At 38.6% G+C, this 24,674-nt stretch overlaps 1 protein-coding gene across 1 annotated transcript; it reads right to left on the bottom strand.

Moving 5' to 3' along the window:
* Nucleotides 1-1,034: 1,034 nt before the first annotated feature.
* Nucleotides 1,035-24,081, bottom strand: LOC309395787 (uncharacterized protein; the record flags this gene model as incomplete). Its single annotated transcript, XM_081960321.1, has 8 exons — nucleotides 1,035-3,797; nucleotides 4,435-4,782; nucleotides 6,470-6,517; nucleotides 6,728-6,800; nucleotides 12,312-12,381; nucleotides 13,355-15,026; nucleotides 18,059-18,976; nucleotides 24,073-24,081. 8 exons carry the CDS (start codon nucleotides 24,079-24,081, stop codon nucleotides 2,112-2,114), a joined length of 4,824 nt encoding a protein of 1,607 aa, XP_081816447.1. The 3' UTR covers nucleotides 1,035-2,111.
* Between the last annotated feature and the right edge of the window lie 593 nt (nucleotides 24,082-24,674).

The following is a 24,674-nucleotide window of genomic DNA, read 5'->3' as shown; positions in this document are numbered from 1 at the left end:
CTGCAAATGTTTCAGGTTTCCTAGACGGGAATCTCTTTTGGCCAAGGGATATTGCCATGTTGCATGGTATAGAAAAAGAAAATGGTGGCAATTAATTTATATGAGCTCAGAAATACACCAGACTGTTTTCAGTGAGTGGGGAGGAAGGGCTAACCCTTTTTGTTTCAGCAGATATCCAGATATTGTGATATAGCAGTTTTCCCCCAACCTGTTCTTCTCCAATGCTGTTCAAAAATTACCACTAGCACAACTAATGATTTGCTGGGAAATTTGGACACTGCTCTCCCAACATATCAGAAAGGTGCCAAATTGAAAAAGAAAAAGCTGTGCTATCACAAAACTTCTAGGTTGATTGATGTCTATGAAGATTCTCAATCATCCAGATCATGGTTGTCCAGGTATTTTTCAAATAGCAACTGGACTTTCTTTGTTTTTCCTTGAAGACGTTTCTCTTCTCATCCATTCGCTTCTTGGATGAGAAGCAAAACGTTTTCAAGGGGAAAACCAAGAAAGTCCAATTGCCTTTTGAAAAGTACTGTTGGAACATTCTACGTTGCTTGTTCCAATAAATTCCAAAATGTTATCTAAGAGAATTAGATCTGGTTGCAGACCTAGTTATGGGTGTATAATTTTTGAAAACCTGTTTCTCTTGAATTTTCATAGAATCATAGAGCTGGAAGGAACCTTGGAGGTCTTCGAGTCCAAGGCAAGAGTCAGGAGTCTTATGCCATCCCAGTCAAATAGTTGCCCTGTCTATTTTTGGAAACCTCCAGTGATGGAGCCCCCGCAATCCTGGAGGCAAGTTATGCCATTGATTAATTACTCTATAAAAAAAATCTCCTTACTTTTTTCCAAATGTTTTTGCTTAAAAACTAGTGTATGAGGATGAAGCATTTCTATTTTTCAAATACCTATGTATTCTGCTATTATTGTGATACACCAGAATTCAAATCTTAATACATATTAAAGTGCCTCTTAGCATAAATATTAAAGCAGGCAATCAATTATTTGGTTTTAAAAATATTTTTATTGCTAAGAAAAGGATTGCTTTATTTTTTTTTTAATTTAAATCCACTTGTACAAAAAGAAGGGATTAAAATATAATATTTTCCAATACAGCTATACATTTATTACAAAATATTACATACATCCCATATTATTATTGATATTTCTAAGGCTGCAGACCAGCTGACGTGAATTGGAATTTAACATAGGACATATATTCTCTTTGTCTCCTTCTGTGCAGTCCCTGTAGTAACTACATTTCTTTAAGTGCCACTTAATCACAAACCATTGAGTCTAATCTTAATACACAAATGTTGTACCTATGTCATTAACATGTTATTCCTCTTCTTCCTCCAAACCCATAGGAAGTGTACTGATAATCAGTTGACATCGTGACAAAGAATTGGGACTTTGTCCCAAAGATTTGTTGTTGGATGGTACCTAGTATGGGAGGGTCTGTATTGTGCCACTAGATTTCAGCAATGCAAATTAGGAGGCAGGGGCATCCATGCATCAAAAAATAACAATAATGATGGGAAACCCTGTGTATTTAAAGGGAAAATTTCCTATTAAATTGATCATAGAAACAATTGAAAACAGCAGTCAACCACATGTCTTTGGATTGTTGTGAACATGTATGTGTGTGTGTTTATAAATTGATTTTTTTAAGTAGGCCTATGTGAAAAAAATGAATATCAGCCTCTAAAAAAGTATTAAATGACAGCTGAAAGAATTTGTGAAGGAAATCATTGGCAGCTGCCACTACTATTCTGTTATAACAGAATAACAATGTTATTCAAAATTCAGTTACTGCAAGATTCCTCAATTGTTTATTCTGAGAAATTGTCACCCAGCTTTTACTGATATTTTTCTTTGAACTTAATTCCACAGTAATCAATGAGCGTCAAATCTTGCAGAAACTGATTTCATCTTCTTTGACATTTCTCAGGTGCATTTGTGCTACATTGGAGCCTCTGGTTCTTCTAGAATTATCATTTCTACTCATCAACTTTCACATTTCTAAAACAATTAAATAAATTAAAAGAAAGAATCCTGACCTCTGACTACTATACAAAATTGAGTTTCTTTGTTTTTTGTGCATTAAGTTAATACCCATCCTGGCAATCGTTATCATCATAATCATTAAAGGGTTTGTTATGGTAAAAGTCAAGCATTAGTTTTCGGCTTTCAAGCTCCTTGCTTCTTGACCAACTGCTATCTTCCATGCTGTCAGATTGGCTCCTAGTATCATCTCTGGATTGACTGGGTCTTTCAATAGAATTGCTCTCTTCCTCTTTGGATTCACTGGACTCTGATGATCTGCTTTGCTGATCTTGCCCTTCATTTGAATTACTGTCATCACTGCTGGCACTTTCTTCAGACACTTTGCTGCTCTCAGATGATGCACTCTGAGACAATCTGCTGTCATCCTCAACGGATTCTTTTGTGTCTTCAGCTGACTCTTCACTCTCTTCCATAGAAGAGCTCTTCTCACTTGATCTGCTGTGATGCCACTTGAATTCTCTGGATTCAGCGGATCTTGGTGGCATGTTTTCTGATTTTTCAACAGAGTGACTCTCCTGAGATTTGCTAGGATTGTGCTCATTTGATTCCTCTTCTGTCTCTTTAGATTTTTGCACAACTTTTTCTTGGGAGCTTCTGGTATTTTCAATGGAGTCACTTTTTACATCTTCTTCAGATACTGTGTCTTCATTCTCTCTTGATTGTCTAGCGAGTTCTATGGACTGACTATGAACATCATGTTCCTGCAATTGGCTATGTTTGTCTTCTCTGGAATGGCTGCTCGTGTTTTCTTTAGACTGGCTCTGACTATGCCCTCTGGTTGCATCTTCTTTGGACCAACTGTGCTTATCTTCTGTGGACTGGCTATTCTTGTCATCTTCCCCGGACCGGCTGTGCTTATCATGTTCCCTAGACTGGCTGTGCTTATCATCTTCTCGGGATTCGCTATGGATATCTTCTCTAGAATGGCTATTGAGGTTCTCTCTAGATTCTACCCTGGATGAGCTCTCTACAGACTTCCCAGAATGACTGGTTTCATCTTCCCTGGATTGACTGGGAACATTTTCTGTTGATTGACTAACATCTTCTACAAGTTGGCTGTCTACCTCAGAATTATCATCATCTTCTTTTGAGGATTTGTTCTGTTCATGCTCAGGGCTGTTATCTTCATCTGAATCACCATCAACATAATAATATGCTTTTCTTTCAGGATGTTCTACTTCTTTGCTACTGCTATGGATTTCTTGGCTGCTTTCTTTTGAATGAATAGCCTCGGGAAGCATGTGGGAATCACTGCCGTGGCTCTCAAAAGTCATTGGCTCGTCTCCTTGCATTTCTTCACTTTGAAAATCGTATCCATCCTCTTGGCTGCTACTGTAACTATCACCTCCATGCCTTCTGCCATAATCAATAACGTGGTTGTCCTCTCTCTCAAGGTTTCTGCTTTCACTGCTGCTACTGCTACTGCTGCTACTATCATCAGAATGTCGACCTCCAGTATGGCCACCATCCTGTTCTTCATGAGTTGCTGGAGGTTGCAGAGCATCTACTTCACTTGGAGATATAGTGTGCCCTGGATCTTCATCATTATTTCCATCTAAAGAGTCATCACCACTGATATCTTCTTCAGCTGTTAGATCACTTCCCCCTTTCTCCATGAAAGAATAAAGGACTTGTTCTGGGGTATAAACCATGCCATCATTCTCAACATCAAACTGTTCTTTTGATATTTTGTTAGCTCCAAAAAGGCGACCTTCACTTTGGTCCTCCTGTGCCAGAAGACAAATAGGGGGGGAGGGGGGAACAACATAGGCTCATTGTAAGACTTTATAGGCTTCATAGAATAATTGTAGCTCCGGCTTCTATCCAGTTTCATTCATAAAAGTGCATCTCATAGCAACGTTTTTTAAATATATAACATTATTTTCTACATTACTGAAGGGCCTTCCTAAAGCAATGGTCATAAAATTTAATTTACGATTTATAGTCATAATAATGTATATTTAATATATTTAATAGTATTTTTATTTCTGAATAGCTGGCAGCTGCTTTCACTTCTGTAATCCATGGTATCCTTGAAATCTATGTTGGCCCTCTAAATCTTTCACAAATCAAAAAATAGGCATTTTAATTTTCTATCATTTAAAGGTAAGAAACACATCCAAGCTGAACTCTGGCCCTTAAATCGGGTTTTAGGCAGTTAAAAATGCAAAGAATCCCTGCAATCATTCATCAGACCTTATAGTCTTCCATAGACCTTTGGTCTCCTTCCCCATGCCCTAAATTAATAGCATTTTGTATTACTAAGCGCTGACTATTCCTAGCTTCCTAATTTTTTTTCCTAATGTCAAAATAAACCCATCCATTGTACTTCGGTGCTTATACAAGAAAGTTTTGAAGACCTACCAATGACGTTCTGCCAGCAGACTCATCATCAGAACTCTCCTTATTTATTTCCTTTCGATGATAGTGAGAATCCTTGTTGTCTGCCCTTTTCCTATAGGCCATCTGATGTCCGAAATAACCTCCATCTTCATTGTCCTGAGTGCTCCGTTCATGATCATCTTCTGAAAAACTCTCAAGGCTACTGCTGGAAACCTCCCTGGGGAAGCTGTTGCTTTCACAACTTTCACAGCTGTTGTCACCAAGATCTCTTCTGTCTTCTGTGCTTGAGCTTAGTCTGTTTCCTGCATCTTCTTCACTAAGATCTGTAGAGTCAGCTCTCCTGTTCAAGCTTTGTTCAACTGAAATAGACTGAAATAGAAATGGAAATAAGAGGATGCGTTGCTAGATATATCTTGCACATATTCATATTATAATATAGAAACAAGATAATCTTATTGTCATCCCAAGAGCAAGTTAATATCAGATGTTTCACGGAATTTAGCATCCAGTGATATTCTATTGGCCAGACAGAACTCAGAAATGAGATGTTTTTGCCATCTTTTCTATGTAAAGAATCTTATCTCATTGCTTACAGTGGGAGGGAATGTATCCATAGTATCTGCAGAGCTGATTAAGAATCTTGACACAGCATAATCCATTGGATTTGCAATGCATCCCCCATGAAGAACAAATCCAGGTCACTGACTCTCCACGTTAGCCTCATTACTACAGTTTGCAGTCCGTGAGCTGGGAGACAGGAGGTGAGGACTCTTTAACAATTTTCCTCTATGTCCACTTGGCTGACCTTACAAGAAGCACTAGTCAGGCACTGTGGGATTTCTGAATCTATTATAATCAATTAATTAACATGCCACCTCTCCCACTATCTCAAATGACTCTGGGCTGCTTATGATAATATAAAAATATAGATATACAAAGATTAAAAGCATTAAAGTTAAGGTTCAAAACAATTAAATAAATAAAAGGTTAAAATCAAGAGCACGAACATTATGGGATGGGTGGACTATTTTATGTCAGTCAATCCATCACCTCCAGCATAGTGTGCCCTCATTGGGGCCCCAGGCCAACCAGCAGAGCCAGATTTGAAGGCCAGAAGGATTGAGGCAGATGTCACCTCAGGAGGTAAAATTTACATGGATTAGATGAATTCTGTTTGATCAGCAGCTTGGACATTGGAGCATCCCTGGCAGAAGTAGGACAGCCCACTCCCTAGCAACTGTCAAAAGGCCCCACTGCAGCTTCAAAAAAAAATGAAGGAAAGCAAGGTAAGGCTGCACGAGAGGAGAGGATGAATTGTTGTGTAACAAAGAGGATGAGTGAGATGTAAGTTGTGGAGTGAGCAACGAAGCAAATAGAGCAGGTGACAGACTGTGGGAATGTGGGAACAAGCAATGGAGCAGATAAGTGACAGAGCAAGAGATAGATCAAGAGCAATAGAATGAGAGCGAGGGAGCAAAAAAGCCCAAGAGAACAGGTGAAGAAGAGAGAAAAAATTATGAGTGAGCATAAGAAAAGTAGCTGAAAGTAGACAAGAAAGAATGAGGGACATGAAGAGTTGTCTATGGAGATTTTCAATCATCAGGTCATGGCTGTTCCAAAGATGTTTTTTTTCCAAAAGGCAACTGGTCTTTCTTGGGGGTGGGGGTGTTTCTCTGAAAATATTTCACCTCTCGTCCAAGAAGTCGCTTCAGTTCTAACTGAGTATAGGAGGAATGGAAGGATTTATATTCTTTGCAATCATTCGGGGGGGTCAGTCGTTAGGTTTCTGAGAGTTGCTGAGGCCATTGAAAGGACTATGTTGTAGAAAGGAGATTGGTTGTGTTGCATCCCTTCCTTTCTGTTGAGGGAGGGCTGTTCAATCCTAATATTGGGGGGGTGGTTGGTGTCAAAGACACCATCTATATTAAAACATGGCGGAGATACAACACCACAAAGGTTCCAAACCTATTTACACTCTGATTTTGCACAGGTGTTATAAGGACAATTTCTAAAATAATCTCAGTTTGAAAACAAATATTGAAGTTGGTTTACTTACCCAGTGTTCTTTGGAGTTGCTGTGGTGTGCACCTGGGTATCTGGATACCTGAAAATATTAGAAAGGGGAATAAGTATTTTTACCATACATCTATTTTGAGCTACTCAGAATCTGGTTTTTAAAAAGGTGGCTGTACAAATGTTATCAATAAATCAATAAACCTCTTAAAAAAGGAACTCTTGGCTTAGAGGGGCAAATGTCATTTCAAGCTTTTGGAAGAATATTTTGAGTCACCTTAAAACATTAAAGACAACTTACAGGACGAGCCCAGCAGAGACTCCATAATGAGATGAGCAAGAGACCAGCTGTCTTCATTTTTATTTTACAATGTCTGTAACAATAAAAGATAGGTGCCCAAATCAGCGACAAACTCTGATTGTTGCTTCCTTTTGATTGTGTTGAGATACATCTTAGCTCATTCATAGCAAAAGGCTATTGATAGGATGGCATAAGTAAATGACAAGATAGATTTGATCCATAGGCTGCCAGATTTAGCTTTCCAGGACACAATTTTCAGAAACAATGTCTAATTTGATATACCATAGTTACCATAGGAAGACAAGGACTTTTCCTTCCAGATCATTATTTGTAAATTGGGAAAGTTGTCTTTTTTTATTTTAAAAAAAACCCTGATTTGAAATAGGCAGAAGGTGCAAATGACTATGACACAGCTATTGAAAATACATCTGTGAGCAAATTTCCATTTGCTCTCATAGACCTAGAAAATATGTAGAACTATCAGAGTACTGATTGTACTGCCATGACCATGGCAACAAAGGAGATACCATCATAAATGCCTATATGTATATACGTTTATATGTACATGGTCTTTTCATAGTGTATTGAGAGCAATGTTTAATGACTGATTATATGCATTCTGATGCCATAAATTAGACCTGCTCTTTCCCTCCACAGTACATATACAACCACAACAATTCAGAATGTTTGGTTTGCTTGAATTTTGCCCAACTAAAATTAATGAATCTACAAGTTTTTTCCTTGTCCAATTAATTGATATCTAGGAATACATTTTCCTGCTTTTGAAAATTTTGTAGAGAAATAATTCGTTAATTAAATCTAAGTAAATCTTATTCACAAAGGTGAAATTAATTTATACTCAAAAATTATTTGCTTTATTTAACATTTTTAGTTTTTTAGAAACACATAATGCATATTTTAATTATTGATTATTTAAAAATATTTTAAATTTTACTCTATTAGAGCACCTTCCTTTAAGGCTCTCATTCTACACTTTTACATGTATACATTTGAAAGATGAAATAATTAAAGCTGATATTTAAGATTTATAGCCTTTACAGGTAATAATAATAATCTTCTTACTCTCTAATTTCTTTCACTATCACTACATATCAGCAGGTGCTTTTTGCATTAGTTTTTCATTCTTAACAATTTCAGAACAAAATAGAGAAATATTTTTTACCTTTACTAATTCCAATGGCTCAATCCAGAAGTCCTTGTCTTAAGAAAAAATAACTCCCCTACAGCATAAAAAAATTGAATCCTACTTTCAAATCCCAGGAATTAGTATCCCCTATGACAGTGCATGAATTTAAACTCTGCCGCAGTAAAGAGAGGACCAATCAGCTGCTTTGGGAAAGAGAGTGATGTCATCACTTGCCACCATCCATCTAGTCTGCCTACGCTTCCCTTCTGCCCCCAGAAGGATAGTTTTCCTAAAAATAAGCTGTGGTTCTCAAAATGACTAGACTGTCTTTTTTTTTTAATGAACGATCTCACTAAGGGTTCATTTGGAATTCTAAAATTATGGTGTTTCACATGAAGGCAGGTTTGTGACTATAAACAATTGCATTATCACCCTTGTATAGTGCCTGGATGCTCTCATACCTGAAACAAGGATGCTTCCTGCTAACATAAGTGTTGTACAAACAATTGGTTTGTCTCAAGAGCTGCTTTCAATGACATTATTTGAAGGCTAATCATGTCTTCTGGTTTGACAGCCATTAGGTAGGAGGTTGCTTGGAATAGCTTTTAAATTAAAAGGCAATTTGCTGGTTTTTTTTTCTTTTTGTGGTATTAATGCAATAAAGCTGTATGTTTGCTGTAGACAGATTTGGAGAAGTGGGAACTTCAGGTGGGATTTTTATCAATATTTCCATTACAGCTGTTTTTATTGCTGAAGACTCAAGCTATTTTGGAAATCTGGCTTTAAGGCTTACTCCAAAAAGTAGCTTACCTTTTTAATCTAGAGGAGACATATTGAATGGCTGAATAATACAGGTAGTTCTCTACTTACGACCACAATTGAACCCAAAATCTCTGTTGCTAAGCAAGACGTTAAGTAAATTTTGCCCATTTTACGACTTTTCTTGTCATATTTGTTAAGTGAATCACTGTAGTTCTGAAGTTAGTAACACGGTTGTTCAATGAATCTGGCTTCCCCATTCACTTTGCTTATTAGAAGGTCAGAAAAGTTGATCACATGATCCCAGAACACTACGACTGCCATAAATATGAATCTATCGCCAAGTGTCTGAACTTGGATCATGTGACCATGGGGATGCTACAATGGTCATAAACGGGAAAAATGATCATAACCCTCTTTTTTTCAGTGCCATTGTAACTTTGAATGGTCACTAAATGAACTGTTGTAAGTTGAGGATTACCTGTATTTGGAAATGAATCTACAACTAAACAAACCCACTCATTAATGAACTCCATATTATTTTTTTAAATTACAGGAGTATCTTGAAATTTATCAGACTACAGGTCCCAGAGCTCTCAGTGTGGTTAGTAGGAACAGGGAGACATCTTGAAGTCATAGATGGGGAAAGGTCACTGCTATAGTTAAAGTGATCTTTATTTTAATTGATCTCCCACATTCTCCAAACGCTCATTCTTAGGTTAATAAGTACACAGTAAAGAATGGTAGTAAGAAACTTCAGGAATTTAAAATGGATGCAATCCCACTTTTATGGCTGAATGAGTTACAATACAATACAATACAATAGTAGAGTTGGAAGGGACCTTGAAGGTCTTCTAGTCCAACCCCCTGCCTAGGCAGGAAACCCTATATCGTTCCAGACAAATGGCTATCCAACATCTTCTTAAAGACTTCCAGTGTTGGGGCATTCACAACTTCTGGAGGCAAGCTGTTCCACTGATTAATTGTTCTAACTGTCAGGAAGTTTCTCCTCAGTTCTAAGTTGCTTCTCTCCTTGATTAGTTTCCACCCATTGCTTCTTGTTCTATCCTCAGGTGCCTTGGAGAATAGCTTGACTCCCTCTTCTTTGTGGCAACCCCTGAGATATTGGAACACTGCTATCATGTCTCCCCTAGTCCTTCTTTCTCTTAAGCTAGACATACCTAGTTCCAGCAACCGTTCTTCATATGTTTTAGTCTCCAGTCCCCTAATCATAATTTTGAGCTGTTTCATTAAAACTAATAAGAATCCACAAATGTTGAATGTCTCCTACTGCTGAGTGTATTTTTAGCTATGTTTAAAGTTTTAAAAAATTAAGAAGTAAAGATTTAATGTGGAAATAGGATGGGAAAGAATGAACTGATGTGAATACGAAAAGACCCTTCCTAGAAGGTTTGCCCATGGTTATGAAGAAACATTAAGAAGCTTCACATCACCAATTGCACTCAACTGGACTGAAATAAAACTTGGCCACATCCTGTTAGTGAGACATGAGCAACTGAGGCAGAGAAGCACTTAACCAAGTAGAAGGAGAACTGTGAAAGGAACAAGCAGTTTCCTCAATTCCCCACGCATAGCTCAGCCACTTCCTTGTAACACCCACAAAGAATGTTAGGAATAGCTTCCAGGAAGGGCTTCTCCCAAGCTCATTTGAAAAGCCAGGTTTTCTGACACAATATGGAGACAAGCTTTCAAAAACACTTTTAAAAAATCACTAATAGACTTCAGAACAGATATTGCCTCCAAAATTGGAAGTGGTTTCTCTTTGGCCAGCTTGCAATTTGAAAGTCCTTCTCCATTACGCTGCTGCTTGGGTTTTTTAAAAATCTTATCCAATTTTATTGACTGTTGGTTCTAATAGGGTAAAAGTTGACTATGCTGCCAGATCTTTTTTGGTTTTTTGTCTTACTGTTTTCATTGTTGGTATATATACAATATTTCATTGTTTCATTGTTGGTAATTTTTGCTTTCATCCTTGGATTGTGAGTTGCCCACAATTTAATTTAAGAAGGGCATGTTAAAATTTAATTTAAGAAGGGGATATTAAAAGTATTGTTTATTATGAGAATAATGCTACAAGGTAGCATTATATGCTACAAGGTAGCAGCTTGATGATTGAACTATGCTTGGCATAATAAATAGCCTTGGTTCAAATCTTAGTATTTCTGGTTTTTGAAGGGCAGATATGAGGGATTGTTGCAGGATGAAATGGACACATGCCTAATACGGCAAGAAGTTAACCATGTTTGCATATTATTCTATGTCATATTGTGGATTGTTTGAAGTTAGCTGTATGAATTTAACTAGTTTATGGCTTAATCTTCTATGTGATCACAACTTTATTGTGGTTCATTGAACGAGACTTGGGTTTACAGATGCTAAATCATGTTTTAATTACGACTTGTTGAATAGTCACAATTGGGCGAAATACTTGTTTAGAAGGCCAGGTTAGAGTCAATTTCAAACCACATTTCATCATGGAATTGGCACCCATGTGATTTATGCTTAGTATCATCAAGATTTCTTCAAACTTGCAGTTTACATATTGTGCCCATTGTAGATCTACTCTGATAAATAAAAGTGGCTTATTGCATGGGTTTGCGTGCCAAAGAGAGCAGACTCATTTCCGCAGTTGTATGTTTATCCGGTTCTGATAATTATGAGGTTCAGAATATAAAAAGAACAAATGCTCTTAAAATATATTTTTCGTATCTTAATGTGGTGCTCAGACACAGACTGTTGAATCATTTTTCTTCAAAATGAATTTCCCAGACACTTCTTTAGGCAATAGCATCAGGAACTATACGTTAGCCAGGCCAGAGTTTCAGAAATATGTTGTACCTATGGCTTGTGGTATTTTTGAAACATATTCCCTGCCCTCCAACTATTTTCAATTTCAGATCAGCTCTGCAGTTCTAGAAAGAAATAGCACATCGTGGAATAATAAACCCAATAAATCAGTGACACCCCCCCCCAACCTTTTGGGCACCAGGGACTGGTTCCGTGGAAAATATTTTTTCCATAGACTAAGGGGGGGGGGCATAGTTTTGCACACTACGTAGATCTGTGCATGTGCAGACACATTTGTGTGGCCAGGTTCCTAATGGGCCATGGGCCAGCTCCTAATGTGCCATGGCCCGGTACTGGTTTGTGGCTCAGGATTGGGGACCCCTGAGACTGATTATGGATGATCAAATCTGCCAATCTGAATTTCTCTATCTAAAAACAGATAGTTTGATTTCTCCCAGACTATATTTGTTCACTGACAATGTGGTTCATTCTATGCCTATATTAGGCTGAAAACTCTATTTTTGTAGCCTTATTTTGAATATTTGTATTTTTGTATACAATAGTGCCCAACATGCACTTTTTACCAAACAAAACCCTCCAACAGGATATATTTTAACATTACTTTCATTTGAGATTGATGCTTCACTCTATATGTATTTTATATTTTTCACAATTTTTGAATATTTTGAATATTAAATATTTTAGAGATGAAATATGTAAGCTTAATGCAAAATACAATATTAGATAAGCTGTATTGAAAAGCAAAATAAGCAAACTGCACCCACCCACCCCCCGTTTAAATGAAGCAGTGTCTGAATTTAATTGTCATCTGAAAATGTTCCTTGTAAACAAAGGGACTATCTAGCAAACGTTTGGGGGATCTTCAGGCAAAAGGCATTTTTCAGCTTTTGTTTCCTTTTTTTCTTCATAAGAGTTTGCCCTAAGAAAAAGAGGAACTCCAGAAAGCTTATAAATAAAAGATTATGCAGTATTGCATGCTAACTCACTGTTCATTGTCAGGAGTTTGATCCTGACCGGCTGAAAATTGACTCAGCCTTCCATCCTTCCAAGGTGGGTAAAATGAGAACCCAGATTGTTGGGGGCAATATGCTGACTCTGTAAACCACTTAGAGAGGGAGGGCTGTAAAATCACGAATTGACAACTTCTATTTAGGATAAAAATCCTGTATGCAGAGAACACATTATAGCCTCTGCCCAAAGATACATGCAGCTTAGGAACATCCTTTATCTATTTTGAATCTGAGAATAAAAATTGGGTGAACTATTCCTAAAAAATATTCCTGAGACGTCATGAAAAATAATAATTTATTTTACAGTTTACGCAGGGGGATTATGTAAACATGTGATATTGGAACCATAATACTAAACAAATAAATAAATCAGATCCACATTGGGTTGCTAAAAGTGGAGATATATCAGTAAAGGCTCATTCACGCTTTCAAGTCATCACTTCATGTTGCAATCAAGTGATAAGTATGCTTATGTAAATCAGCCCCACCCTTTTGGGAGCAGATATGTAATATGAAGAACTGAACCTGAGCTTTGATTTTATTTCCTATTTACTGACAATCAAAATTCCACAGGTGAAGTTACATATTCATGGCAAGCAAAATGGCTCTACTTAGAAACAAAAGCTCTGAGCATTGTTGGCTCATCTCTACCAAAACCTGACATGGTTTTTTCCCCCTCTTAATGGCTTCCTAGTTTGCCTTAACTGCACTTATTCTGAAGTCTGATCTTTAGAAAAAAATAACTGATTTAAGGATTATTGACTTGGCTTCTACAAATAGACTTTGTATTCCACCACCACCACCCCTCTCTGCCATCCCAACAGTTCCCATTACTATAAATGTATTTTCATCTGCTCATTCTTCTCTTGGGTTAGTAATCACTAGTTAAATCATTGCTCTTACTTCCTTGACTTAGAGAGTCACTGTCAGAGGCTGCGCTGTCTGAATGAGTGCTGCTGGTATTATCCTCACTTGCTTCAGATTCAGTTTCATTTGAATCCTCCGTTGTATCTGCAGCACTGTCGCTGCTGGACTGGTTTGCTGAATTGCTCTCATTGTCACTGTTGGATTGGCTGTCACTTTCACTGCTGTCTGCTTGATTGTTATCTTCATTCTCACTGCTATTCTCACTCTCACTGCTGCTGCTGCTTTCACTGCTGCTGTCAGATTTGTTGGCACTCTTGCTGCTGCTGCTGCTTTCACTCTCACTGCTGCTACTGTCACTCTCACTGCTGCTACTGTCACTCTCACTGCTGCTACTGCTATCACTGTCACTTTCACTGCTGCTACTTCTATCACTCTCACTGCTGCTTTTGGATTTACTGTCGCTCTCACTACTACTACTGCTATCACTCTCACTGCTGCTGTCAGATTCACTGTCGCTTTCACTGCTGCTCTTGGATTCACTGTCGCTTTCACTGCTGCTCTTGGATTCACTGTCGCTCTCACTGCTGCTCTTGGATTCACTGTCGCTCTCACTGCTGCTCTTGGATTCACTGTCGCTCTCACTGCTGCTCTTGGATTCATTGTCACTTTCACTGCTGCTCTTGGATTCACTGTCGCTCTCACTGCTGCTCTTGGATTCATTGTCACTTTCACTGCTGCTCTTGGATTCAGTGTCGCTTTCATTGCTCTTGGATTCACTGTCGCTTTCACTGCTACTGTCGGATTCACTGTCGCTTTCACTGCTGCTCTTGGATTCACTGTCACTTTCACTGCTGCTCTTGGATTCACTGTCGCTTTCACTGCTGCTCTTGGATTCACTATCACTTTCACTGCTGCTCTTGGATTCACTGTCGCTTTCACTGCTGCTCTTGGATTCACTGTCACTTTCACTGCTGCTCTTGGATTCACTGTCGCTTTCACTGCTACTGTCGGATTCACTGTTGCTTTCACTGCTGCTCTTGGATTCACTGTTGCTTTCACTGCTGCTCTTGGATTCACTGTCACTTTCACTGCTGCTCTTGGATTCATTGCCACTGTCAATACTGCTTTCAGATTTACTGTCACTTTCACTGATGCTCTCATTCTCACTGTCATTCCCACTGCTGGTCTCAGACTGGCTCTGGCTGCTGTCTGGTTGACTCTCACTTTCGCTGCTGACAGATGGGCCACTATTGTCACTGTCATCACCGCTTGGATGCCTGCTATTTCCGTTGCTTTCCTGTTGGCTTTCATTGTCTTCACCTTTGCTGTCTGATTGCTCACTGCCGGCATTAGTGCTTTGCTCCTCTTCCTCTCCTAAAGATGGGCTTTCCCCATCACTGGCCTGACTGGGGAGATCTTGCTGGCTGCTGTTTTCTGAGCCTTCAGAATCTTGGCTTTGGTTGGGTTCATCCCCTTGCATCAGTTCATCACTGAAGCTGTACACACTGTTGCTCTCATTTTCACTGGTGTCCTCATGGCCACTGCTACCTTCTCCGTCACTTCTCTGTGGAGTCTGGATGGTATCTTGATGGGCGGTTTCATGGTTGGGTATATTCATAACCTTATCATGCATGTTAGCACCATTTGTAGTGCTATTGTTTACAGCTTCAGTGTTATTCTCTGTGTCCTGACAAAAAGTAAAAGAAAGCATAAACTAAGTACATCAAGGAGCAGCCATTCACACAGCCCAGTTTCCTTCTCACCCCCACCCACACAGGCCACCAAGCTGCAAAGGTTGGGGACCATTGCCCTACCATTTCAGACAAATAATCCTCCAACTTTTCTTAAAAACCTCCAGTGTTGGAGCACCCACAACTTTTGAAGGCAAGCTGTTCCATTGGTTAATTGTTCTCACTGTCAGGAAATTTCTCTTTAGTTCTAGGTTGCTTCTCTCCTTGATTAATTTCCATCCATTGCTTCTTGTCCTGCCTTTACGTGCTTTGGAAAATAGGTTGACCTCCCTCTTCTTTGTGGCAGCCCATTAAGCATTGGATATCTTTTCTTCCCCAAGGCTTATTCACTAGATTTGGCATAATACTTTGGCATGGTACTCTTGAGAGATATACTGGCCTTCTATTGTAAATTGCTGTAAGACTTTCAGTTTAATACAATACAATACAATACAATACAATACAATACAATACAATACAATAGTAGAGTTGGAAGTGACCTTGGAGGTCTTCTAGTCCAACCCCTGCCTAGGCAGGAAACCCTATACCGTTTCAGACAAATGGCTATCCAACATCTTCTTAAAGACTTCCGGTGTTGGGGCATTCATAACTTCTGGAGGCAAGCTGTTCCACTGATTAATTGTTCTAACTGTCAGGAAATTTCCCCTCAGTTCTAAGTTGCTTCTCTCCTTGATTAGTTTCCACCCATTGCTTCTTGTTCTACCCTCAGAGGCCTTGGAGAATAGTTTGACTCCCTGTTCTTTGTGGCAACCCCTGAGATATTGGAACACTGCTATCATGTCTCCCCTAGTCCTTCTTTCTCTTAAGCTAAACATACCAGGTCCTGCAACCGTTCTTCATATGTTTTAGTCTCCAGTCCCCTAACTTACTCTGTCTTTTCAGACCTTTTCTTACTCAGCAAAGCAACTAGTGACTATTAAAGATAAACAGATAGGCAGCTGTGGGTAATAATGTTGGAGTTGGAATGAGAGAAAAGTTGGCTTATGTTTGTTTTTTTGAAATAAAGCCCGAAACAGCCTAAGGCAAATAGAAAGAGAGGCTGTTTTCCAACAATAGGACACACAAGAACTGGGGAGGAGTGGTGTAGTGAGCAGTAAGTACTACCCCCTGAGTGCTTGTGTGGTCGTATTGTTTCTCTTGAGTCTGGGTATACTGAAAAGAATGCATGACAAAGTGGTGGCAGAAGTGGGATAAACAACACAAGGGAGAAACCACACAAGTGGGGATGGCTTAAACTCAAGCAGTTTTGTTCACACACTCACAGTATAAAAATCAAACAAGCTTTGGCTTAAAAAGGAGCTATAAAGAAGGAAGGGTCCTTTGCAGAGTTCAGATTTTGCAGGAATTAACCAGCATCCTGGCTGCAGAAACTAGGTCTCTTATCAGAGCTTACACCAAACACACTGAAAAAGGAAAAAGTAACAGATTCTCCCTCAGAAAAGGTGCTTACCTTGATAGAGACAGGTATCTTACCTGTGGTAAAGCCAAAGCAAAAGGTAGACTAGCCAGAAATGGGTCTAGGCCCAGATACTTGGGCTAATATGATTACAGAACTGATAAGGCAGAAGCTGGAAGAAAGGCTGTGGTTAATCAAAGAGGGAGAAGAGCTGCTTTGGAGGGAGAAGGAAAGGAAAGATTGGCTGGAATAGAAAGGAGTGAAATAGAGGTAAGAAGGGAAGAGTTTAAGGGGCTGATGGACCTATTTAAAGGGATACAGTAACCAGAAGAGAGAAATTCAGTTCTGAAGTTTCCAGAACACACACTGAACTGCTTGAATTTAAGCCATCTCTTCTTGTGTGGTTTCCCCTGGAGTTGTATGTCCCACTTATTTTTATGGATATCCGCCAAAACATAAAAATTTCCAAGTTGTCGGAGGAATACAACAGAGAAGCCTATTTCACAATGTTTCAAAGAGTAACTACCTCTTGTAAGTGGCCTGAGAGTGAATGGGTGGTCAGACTAGCTCCATGTTTAATGGGGAAGGCTTTGAGAGTTACAGTCATCTTCCAGCAAGAGAAGTAGATTGCTCTCATATCGAAGAGATAATCCTATACAGATGTCACTCCATCTATAGGATGAGATTTAGGAGTTACATACATACGTGAAGAGATTCATGAATAACAGGCAAGGCTGGAAGACCCAGGAAATGCACTACCATTTGTCTGAAATAGCATAGAATTTCCTGCTTGAGCAGGGGGTTGGACTAGAAGACCTCCAAGGTGTCTCCTAGCTCTGTTATTCTGTATTTTGAAATGGTTGAGGCCAGAGCAAATTTCCCAGAATCCACAGCTTATCACATCCTGAAGATTATGAATATCAAAGAGTTCCAATTTGAATATAGTACTTCTGACAACATCAGAGGGGAGGGAAACTGACTTAACGGTTAAATATCCTTCAAATCGTTGAGACTGTAAGCTAATTTAACCTACGAAATACAGTAACATTGAAGGAAACTTTCCTTTTCTTTATTTCTTCCTCAATCCCTAGTGGCTGTTTACATGTCTGGAAAATTTGTCTGAAGTAGTGTAGGGTTTCCTACCTAAGAAGGAGGTTGGACTAGAAGACCTGAGGAGAACTGAGGAGAAACTTCCTGACAGTTGGAACAATTAATCAGTGGAACAGAAGTTGCCTCCAGAAGTTGTGAATGCCCCAACACTGGAAGTCTTTAAGAAGATGTTGGATAGCCATTTGTCTGGAACGGTATAGGGTTTCCTGCCTAGGCAGGGGGTTGGACTAGAAGACCTCCAAGGTCCCTTCCAACTCTACTATTGTATTATTGTATTACCTCCAAGGTCCCTTCCAACTCTGTTATTCTGTATTCTAAAATCAGTCTGAGGAAAACAAAGTATAGCAAAATTGTATATGCCATGATACAAACACCACTATCATCTGTAAATTGATGATGGTTTGATCTTTTCTAGCCACAAATAGTAGGCATATCTTTTGGATAATTAAATAAATAGCTCACCTTAGTATCGCCATTTGAGTCCAGTCCATCACTTCTTTTCTTTTCAAGGCATGTCACATGCTTAGTTTCAGGGCTTACATCACCACGACCTTGAAAACCTTCTTCATTATCAGTGTTGAGAGAATCATCCACAGTGTCTGCATCACCATCTCCTTCCTTGTTTGGGCTGGTTATTTTTGTATCACAACCCTGAGTGTTCTTCCCATCGTTATGGGTTTCTGTCTCATTTTCTCCAAGTTTTGTTGTGCTTTCTGAGGTTCCATCTCCCCAACCATCACTAGAACCTTCTTCATTGGGATCTCCACCAGTACCACTTCCACCTTCATCAATGTATGCCCAATGAATACTTTCCCCCTGGGCCTCACTTTCCATCAGTACATTTGCTGTGTTATCTCCGGGCCCATAAATTGCATATCTATGTCCGTCCATGTCAATAAAGCTTTGGATGTGATCGCCCTGGAGTCCTCTACGGTCTCTGAATTCTTCTCCAGTTTGATCATTAATTTGATCTTCGGTGCCATGCTGCTTATCATTTGGATCACTCTCAAAAAGTTCTCCTGGTGCTCTGTAGTTAATATTCTCTTCTGCAATTCCATAATTGGAATCACTGAAATATTCACCTTCTAGAGTAACTTCTTTTCTTTCAGTAGCATTTGCTTCTGAGGGTATATGTTCTTTGTTTTCATTTATTCTCAGATTATCTTCAGGTTTTCCACCTTCATTTTCACTGACAAAATCAACAGCTCCTTTAACTCTATCTGTATCTGTAATAGATTCTTCTGTTTTGCATTCTTCATGTCCAGGGCCGATACTCCTTCCATATACACAATTAATATTTCCATTGGTATATCCTAGGTTGTTGAGTAAAACTCTGAGGTCTTCTCCGCCGTTGTCATGATGAACGGCGTTTGATGTATCCTATAAAGGAGTGCAATATTAAGAACAGGAGTAAAAAGAGAGAAATGAAAAGCGTGACATTTTAAAGGTGAACTTAAAGGTTGAATTTGTGTTCCATTGCTATCTCTGGTGGTAGCATAAAAACCTAAGAAACGGGTGAAATCCAGTAGGTTCTGACAGGTTCTGGAGAACTGGTAGCACAAATTTTGAGTAGTTCAGAGAATTGGCAAATGCCACCTCTGGCTGGCCCCAGAGTAGGATGGGAATGGAGATTTTGCAGTATCATTCTCCTACCACGCCCACCAAGCCATGCCCACCAAGCCACACCATGCCCATCAAGCCACGCCAACAGAACCGGTAGTAAAAAAAAAACCAATGTCACCACTGCTAAGAAGAGTCTTGAAGAGTCAACTCAAAGCTGAGCTAACCAGGTTTCTGCTCTCAGAGTAGCAACATATGAGCCTCCCATACACCAATTTGTAGTTGATGCATAAAAGAGATTCAAAACAGGACCACAAATTAAGTAGCTGAGAAATCTCAAACAAAATATATGTTTCCTGATAATAACTATCTGATTAATCTGAATAAAATAAAATACTAATAAAAATAATAAAATACTAACAAAAAAATCATCCTCTCCCCCCATAGCACCTATTGTTATGTAGCCAAATCAGCATTATCCATGTTCAGGAAAGAGATATTATGAAGCTTGGGAGGACCCTAATATTTGCAAACATTTGAAATATTTTTTAGAAAGGAAGGAAAAGGGGAGAGAAGGCAAAACTATTAAATGGGAAATGAACATAGCTTAGAATACTAATTAACTATAGGAAGAAAAGACAGAAAAATGAATAGAGGGCCAATTCAATTTTTTTTTACTACCGGTTCTGTGGGCGTGGCTTGGTGGACATGGCAGGGGAAGGATAGTGCAAAATCTCCATTCCCTCCCCATTCCTGGGGGAAAGATCTTGCAAAATCTCCATTCCCACCCCACTCTGGGGCCAGCCAGAGGTGGTATTTGTCAGTTCTCCGAACTACTCAAAATTTCTGCTACCGGTTTCCCAAAACCTGTCAGAACCTGCTGAATTTCACCTCTGGCCTCTAGGATGAAATATTAAGAGAGTGAAAGAATGATTGAAAGATTAAACATGAACATCTATCCTGAGTAGGGGTATCTGCAAGGTATGGTTGAAAAAGCAAGTTGATGGCTGCTACTGCAATTGAAGCTCTACCTTGTTCTTTTTTTAAATATGTGAATCGAAACATTTTGCTATAGTCTTGCTTACATTCTGTTGTTATCAGGTTTCTAATCTGCAAACTATACCTCAATTCTGGCACAAAGAGCTAAGTAGAAGAGCTAATCAGATCATGTTTACTTACTGACCTGAACAATTAATTGTCTTTTGTCTTTGCTTGTTTTAGTCAGAGGGGTTGATGGCACTATTAAATTGCATGTGGACAATTCCCCACTTATAGGTTGGCTTTGAGATCTTGCTGTCCCATGGATGTTTAGTTTTCCAGTGAGAAGTTTTCCAGGGCTTCACATTACTAGCAGCGTATAACAATTGTATGAAAGAAAAGTTGTTTTGCTCACTTTTTACAAATTAGTACCTCACTTTTTAATAAAACCTGCTCACAAGAGGATATATATATATATATATATATATATATATATATATATATATATATATATATATATATATATATATATATATATATATATATATATATATATATATATATATATATATATATATATATATTGTATGCCAAAATCAATAATAACTCAAACACAAAAGAGCACAACTGTCTTGACTGACTTAAAAAGAAGAATATTTTAAAGAAAAGCTTGGCAGGCTTCCTAAATTAAAATTATCTGCAAGGAAGGATGATCATGAGTTCCCATAGAAAGGGAGATGCTGTAATTGAAACTCGTGACAAAAAGTCCCCCATCTCAGCTACTAAATATTTTTGTTTAAGGCATAAGAAGCATTCTGGCCTGGATTTTATTCCCTCTGCGTGACAAAGGGAAAGTCACAAACAGGACCCAAGTCTGAGATAAAGAATATTGGGGAGCAGGGACTGAAATGACAAATATAAGCAATTCACCTTTTTAAACAACAACAGATCCAAACAATTATAATTAAGACCCTATTTTATTAATCATGGTGATTCTCTCTGCCACATTCTTTACTTTTCAATATAATCATTACATTGCTTTTTAAGAAAAGTCTCTTTAATAATATCTTTACTAACACTTTTTAAAACACTTGTAAAGTTCATTCTCCGTTAAAAGGATTTCCCATCTTCCAACTGATAGGGCTCTCTTGCTTGATCTGAAGGCTGACAATGGCAGATGGGCAGAGTGCTGTTGTTAGGTTTGAGCCAAATATTGACACCTGTGTTAGAAACTAAAAACAGGAGCTTAATTTGGCACAGACAGGAAAACCACTGTTCCTTAAATATTAGTTTGTCAGGAAGTACCAAGTTAAACCTGGACAGAATGTCAGAATTCAAAGGCGTGCAGGATCAAAACGACGCAGTTGGGTGTAAAGATAGCATCACCTGTTCCTTCTATTTCTGTCATGAAGAAAAATGCCAGAAGAATCATTGCATTATTTGCTGACCTTTCCCCACCCACCCAATCCGCTTCTCTTATGCTACAGATATAGCCCAGCTAAGAAGCCTTTGATTCTGAAAAGGCATTACACAATAATCAGTTTCTACAGTGAATGGAGAAAATAGTATTATGGTATAGTGGTACTATGAGCCTCAAGGTTGGAAACCATTGGTGGTCCCTGAAAACCTAAACCTAGCCATGTTTATGTTTGTCACCAAACTGCATGAATTCTGATGACAATTATTAAATATACAGGGAGAACGAATGTTGTACCCTTAGCAGTGACGTGCAGTCAGGGGAGGCAGGGGAGGCGGAGCCTCACTGCTCTCATCATGAAAAAAAAAATACTCCAGGAAGCCGTGAAAGTGGCTGGGAGAGGCGCGCGGCTTGGTTTAGCCTCCCTGGACATCTCAGCAGCAGCCCCAAGTGTGCCGATCTCGCCATTTTTTGCATCGGGCGAGCCTGGGATCCTTGCAAGGGGAATGGGACCACATGTGCAGGAGGCTCCTCAGCTCCAGCCTCAATCAGTGCTGCCGTGGTCCCCTTCATGTTGGCTCAGGAAGGAGGGGAATGGGAACACGTGTGCAGAGGAAGGGGATCGCGGCTCTGCTAATCTGAGGCTGTGCGCTGAGGAGCCGCCTGCACACGTGGTCCCATTCCCCTTGCAAGGATCCCGGGCTCACCCGATGCAAAAATGCCTAGGTAACATCATCAGTGCTAGAAGGGGTGGGGAAGGAGGAGAAAAGAGAAGTTTCTCTTCTCAGAAATGTTCTCTCAGTGGAGCTGCGGCAGCCTGTCTGTCCCTTTCTGACATTTCTGAGAAGAGAACCTTCTCCATTTGGGCTGCGCCCGTGCGATCGGAGCAACCACGTGGTTTGATGACATCACCAGCCTCACCAGTCATAAACCTCACCGCACGTCACAGACCCTTAGCATTTAATGAACGTAAAACCATTTGAAAATATGGAAGAAACCATAAAACAAATACACTTTTTGTCCTTGTCCCACTCATTTTCTTGACTTGTCCTGCTTACTTTTGGATATTTCACCCTTAACATACCACTCAAAGGCCAAGATTTTTGAACAAATAATTTGACCTTATCCTGGTAGCAAACTCCTGTTTTTTAACATGTAACATGTCATATTAGGAGGTTTGCTGTCCCTCTTCCATCTTATGTATCACAATAATTCCTACTTTGTCATCAAGAAATTTTTGGTATTTGTTCCTATTCTTATGCCAGTCACCTCAGGATAAAAATTTTGTGGTTTTGTTGAATTATACAAATTATACTGCATAAACTATCCTGGATAGCACAAAGATAGTTTCTTTCTCAAGATTAGGAGTTATATGATGCCCAAGACTGAAAAAATTCAAAATGTCTTTCTACCAACCTATTAAATTTAAGTGACTGTCCTTTCATCAAATGACTGTCCTTTCATTATGATACTCCACATTCAGAGAATGTTATCTCACCCTTCATAATGGTTTTGTGCGAGAATATATTTTGTGCTATAGAAGATATTAGTGGAACAGAACTCCCAGTTTAATAAATGCAGTCCAAAAACTGTTATGTTTATTAAGCTGTTCCTCCCCTACTCTTAACCATATCTCCATTGTAATGTGACATGGCTAACTCTATTTCTTTTTAATCTGCTGAATTATTTGATAAATTGTATTCTGGAGAAAGGCATGAAAACAAATGATTCTAAACTATATTGGAATTCTTAGCAATGAGAAAAGCTGTATAGAAATAATGTCCAAAACCAATTAACTGTACACATATTTTAAAGGAAATCTGATATTATCATTGTTTAATTAGGTCACATACACATGCTGAAATTTTATAGAGATGTACTCACCACATTTTCCACAGTGCTAATAATATTCCTTTGTTCATGTTGAAGGAGCTTGTAAATCAGAAAAACAATTGAAACAGCAATTAAATTTTATTGAAAATAATAATCAGTGTAGAACACCCAGAATATTTATCCTTGATTTGTAAATGGCATTGCAGTTTATGCGATATGACATGACAATCTGGCAAAGAATGGAGAGGAAAAGCTTAAACAAAAGAGGTTGTGAGCACTCCATAGAAGTAATCTGTTTAATTTGTACATGCTCCAAGAAAGTTATTTGATTTGTCACTTGAATGAATTCTTTTTGCACTTTGTCATCAATTCTTTGAATATTTATTTTTGCCTCTTTCTGATATGATAATGATTGACAGAGTACTAACTTTCAAAATGGAGTACTCACCCAATATGAATAGTAAAGTAAATAAATAGCACACTACTGAATAATAAATTACCAGATAATTAATTGCTTCTGAGCAGGAGTTACGGTATGTTCTCTTTGACCACATGTGGCATGATAAAATCATTGCTTAACAATTGATTATGGAACATTTTCATCAAGAGATTGATGTGATCCATGAGAGCATAATGGAAATTCTGGGCCACATTGTAGTTTACAGAGTTGTGTATTTGTATGGTGTACCTTTGGCATGTTACGGAATTAATTATCAGACAACATCCTGGAGCCTTCTAAGCGTATTCATGATGGATGTCTACCTAACTATAGTTACAGCAATGGATTGTCAGGTTTTATATAAAAATATCCAATTTGCGTCTTGAGCAAAACACAAATTAGCACAACTTCCTTGGATTGGGCAATGTCAAATTTTATTGCAAATAAATAAGAGGACAAACTGGTGTTTTAAATCTGCAATTTTCGGAATTTCACTGTGCTGTTTGCAACTTGAATAAATGCACGTACAAGAGTGCAACATCAACAGAGAATTCACTTGAAAAATGGGAGCACGCTAGGAAAAGTAGTTTTAAAAGTGATTTTTTCAAAGAATTGCCTTAAAATATGCAAGCATCCTATGGAGTTTTTTTTTAATGAATTCTGAGAGTGATGTAGAATTAAACCAAAATGGGAATACCTACATCCTCTGTTCTATGTAAGAACAGTTGCAGGAATTGGATATATCAAGTTTAATGAAAATAAGAACTAAGGGTGATATGATAGCAGTGTTCCAATATCTAAAAGCTTCCCCAAGAAAGAGAAGTTAAGCACTTGAAGGCAGAAAAAGAAGC

The sequence above is a fragment of the Natrix helvetica genome (assembly GCF_964273705.1).
Source record: "Natrix helvetica genome assembly, chromosome: 7".
NCBI lineage: Eukaryota > Metazoa > Chordata > Lepidosauria > Squamata > Natricidae > Natrix > Natrix helvetica.
This window is presented reverse-complemented; position numbering and strand designations above follow the sequence as displayed.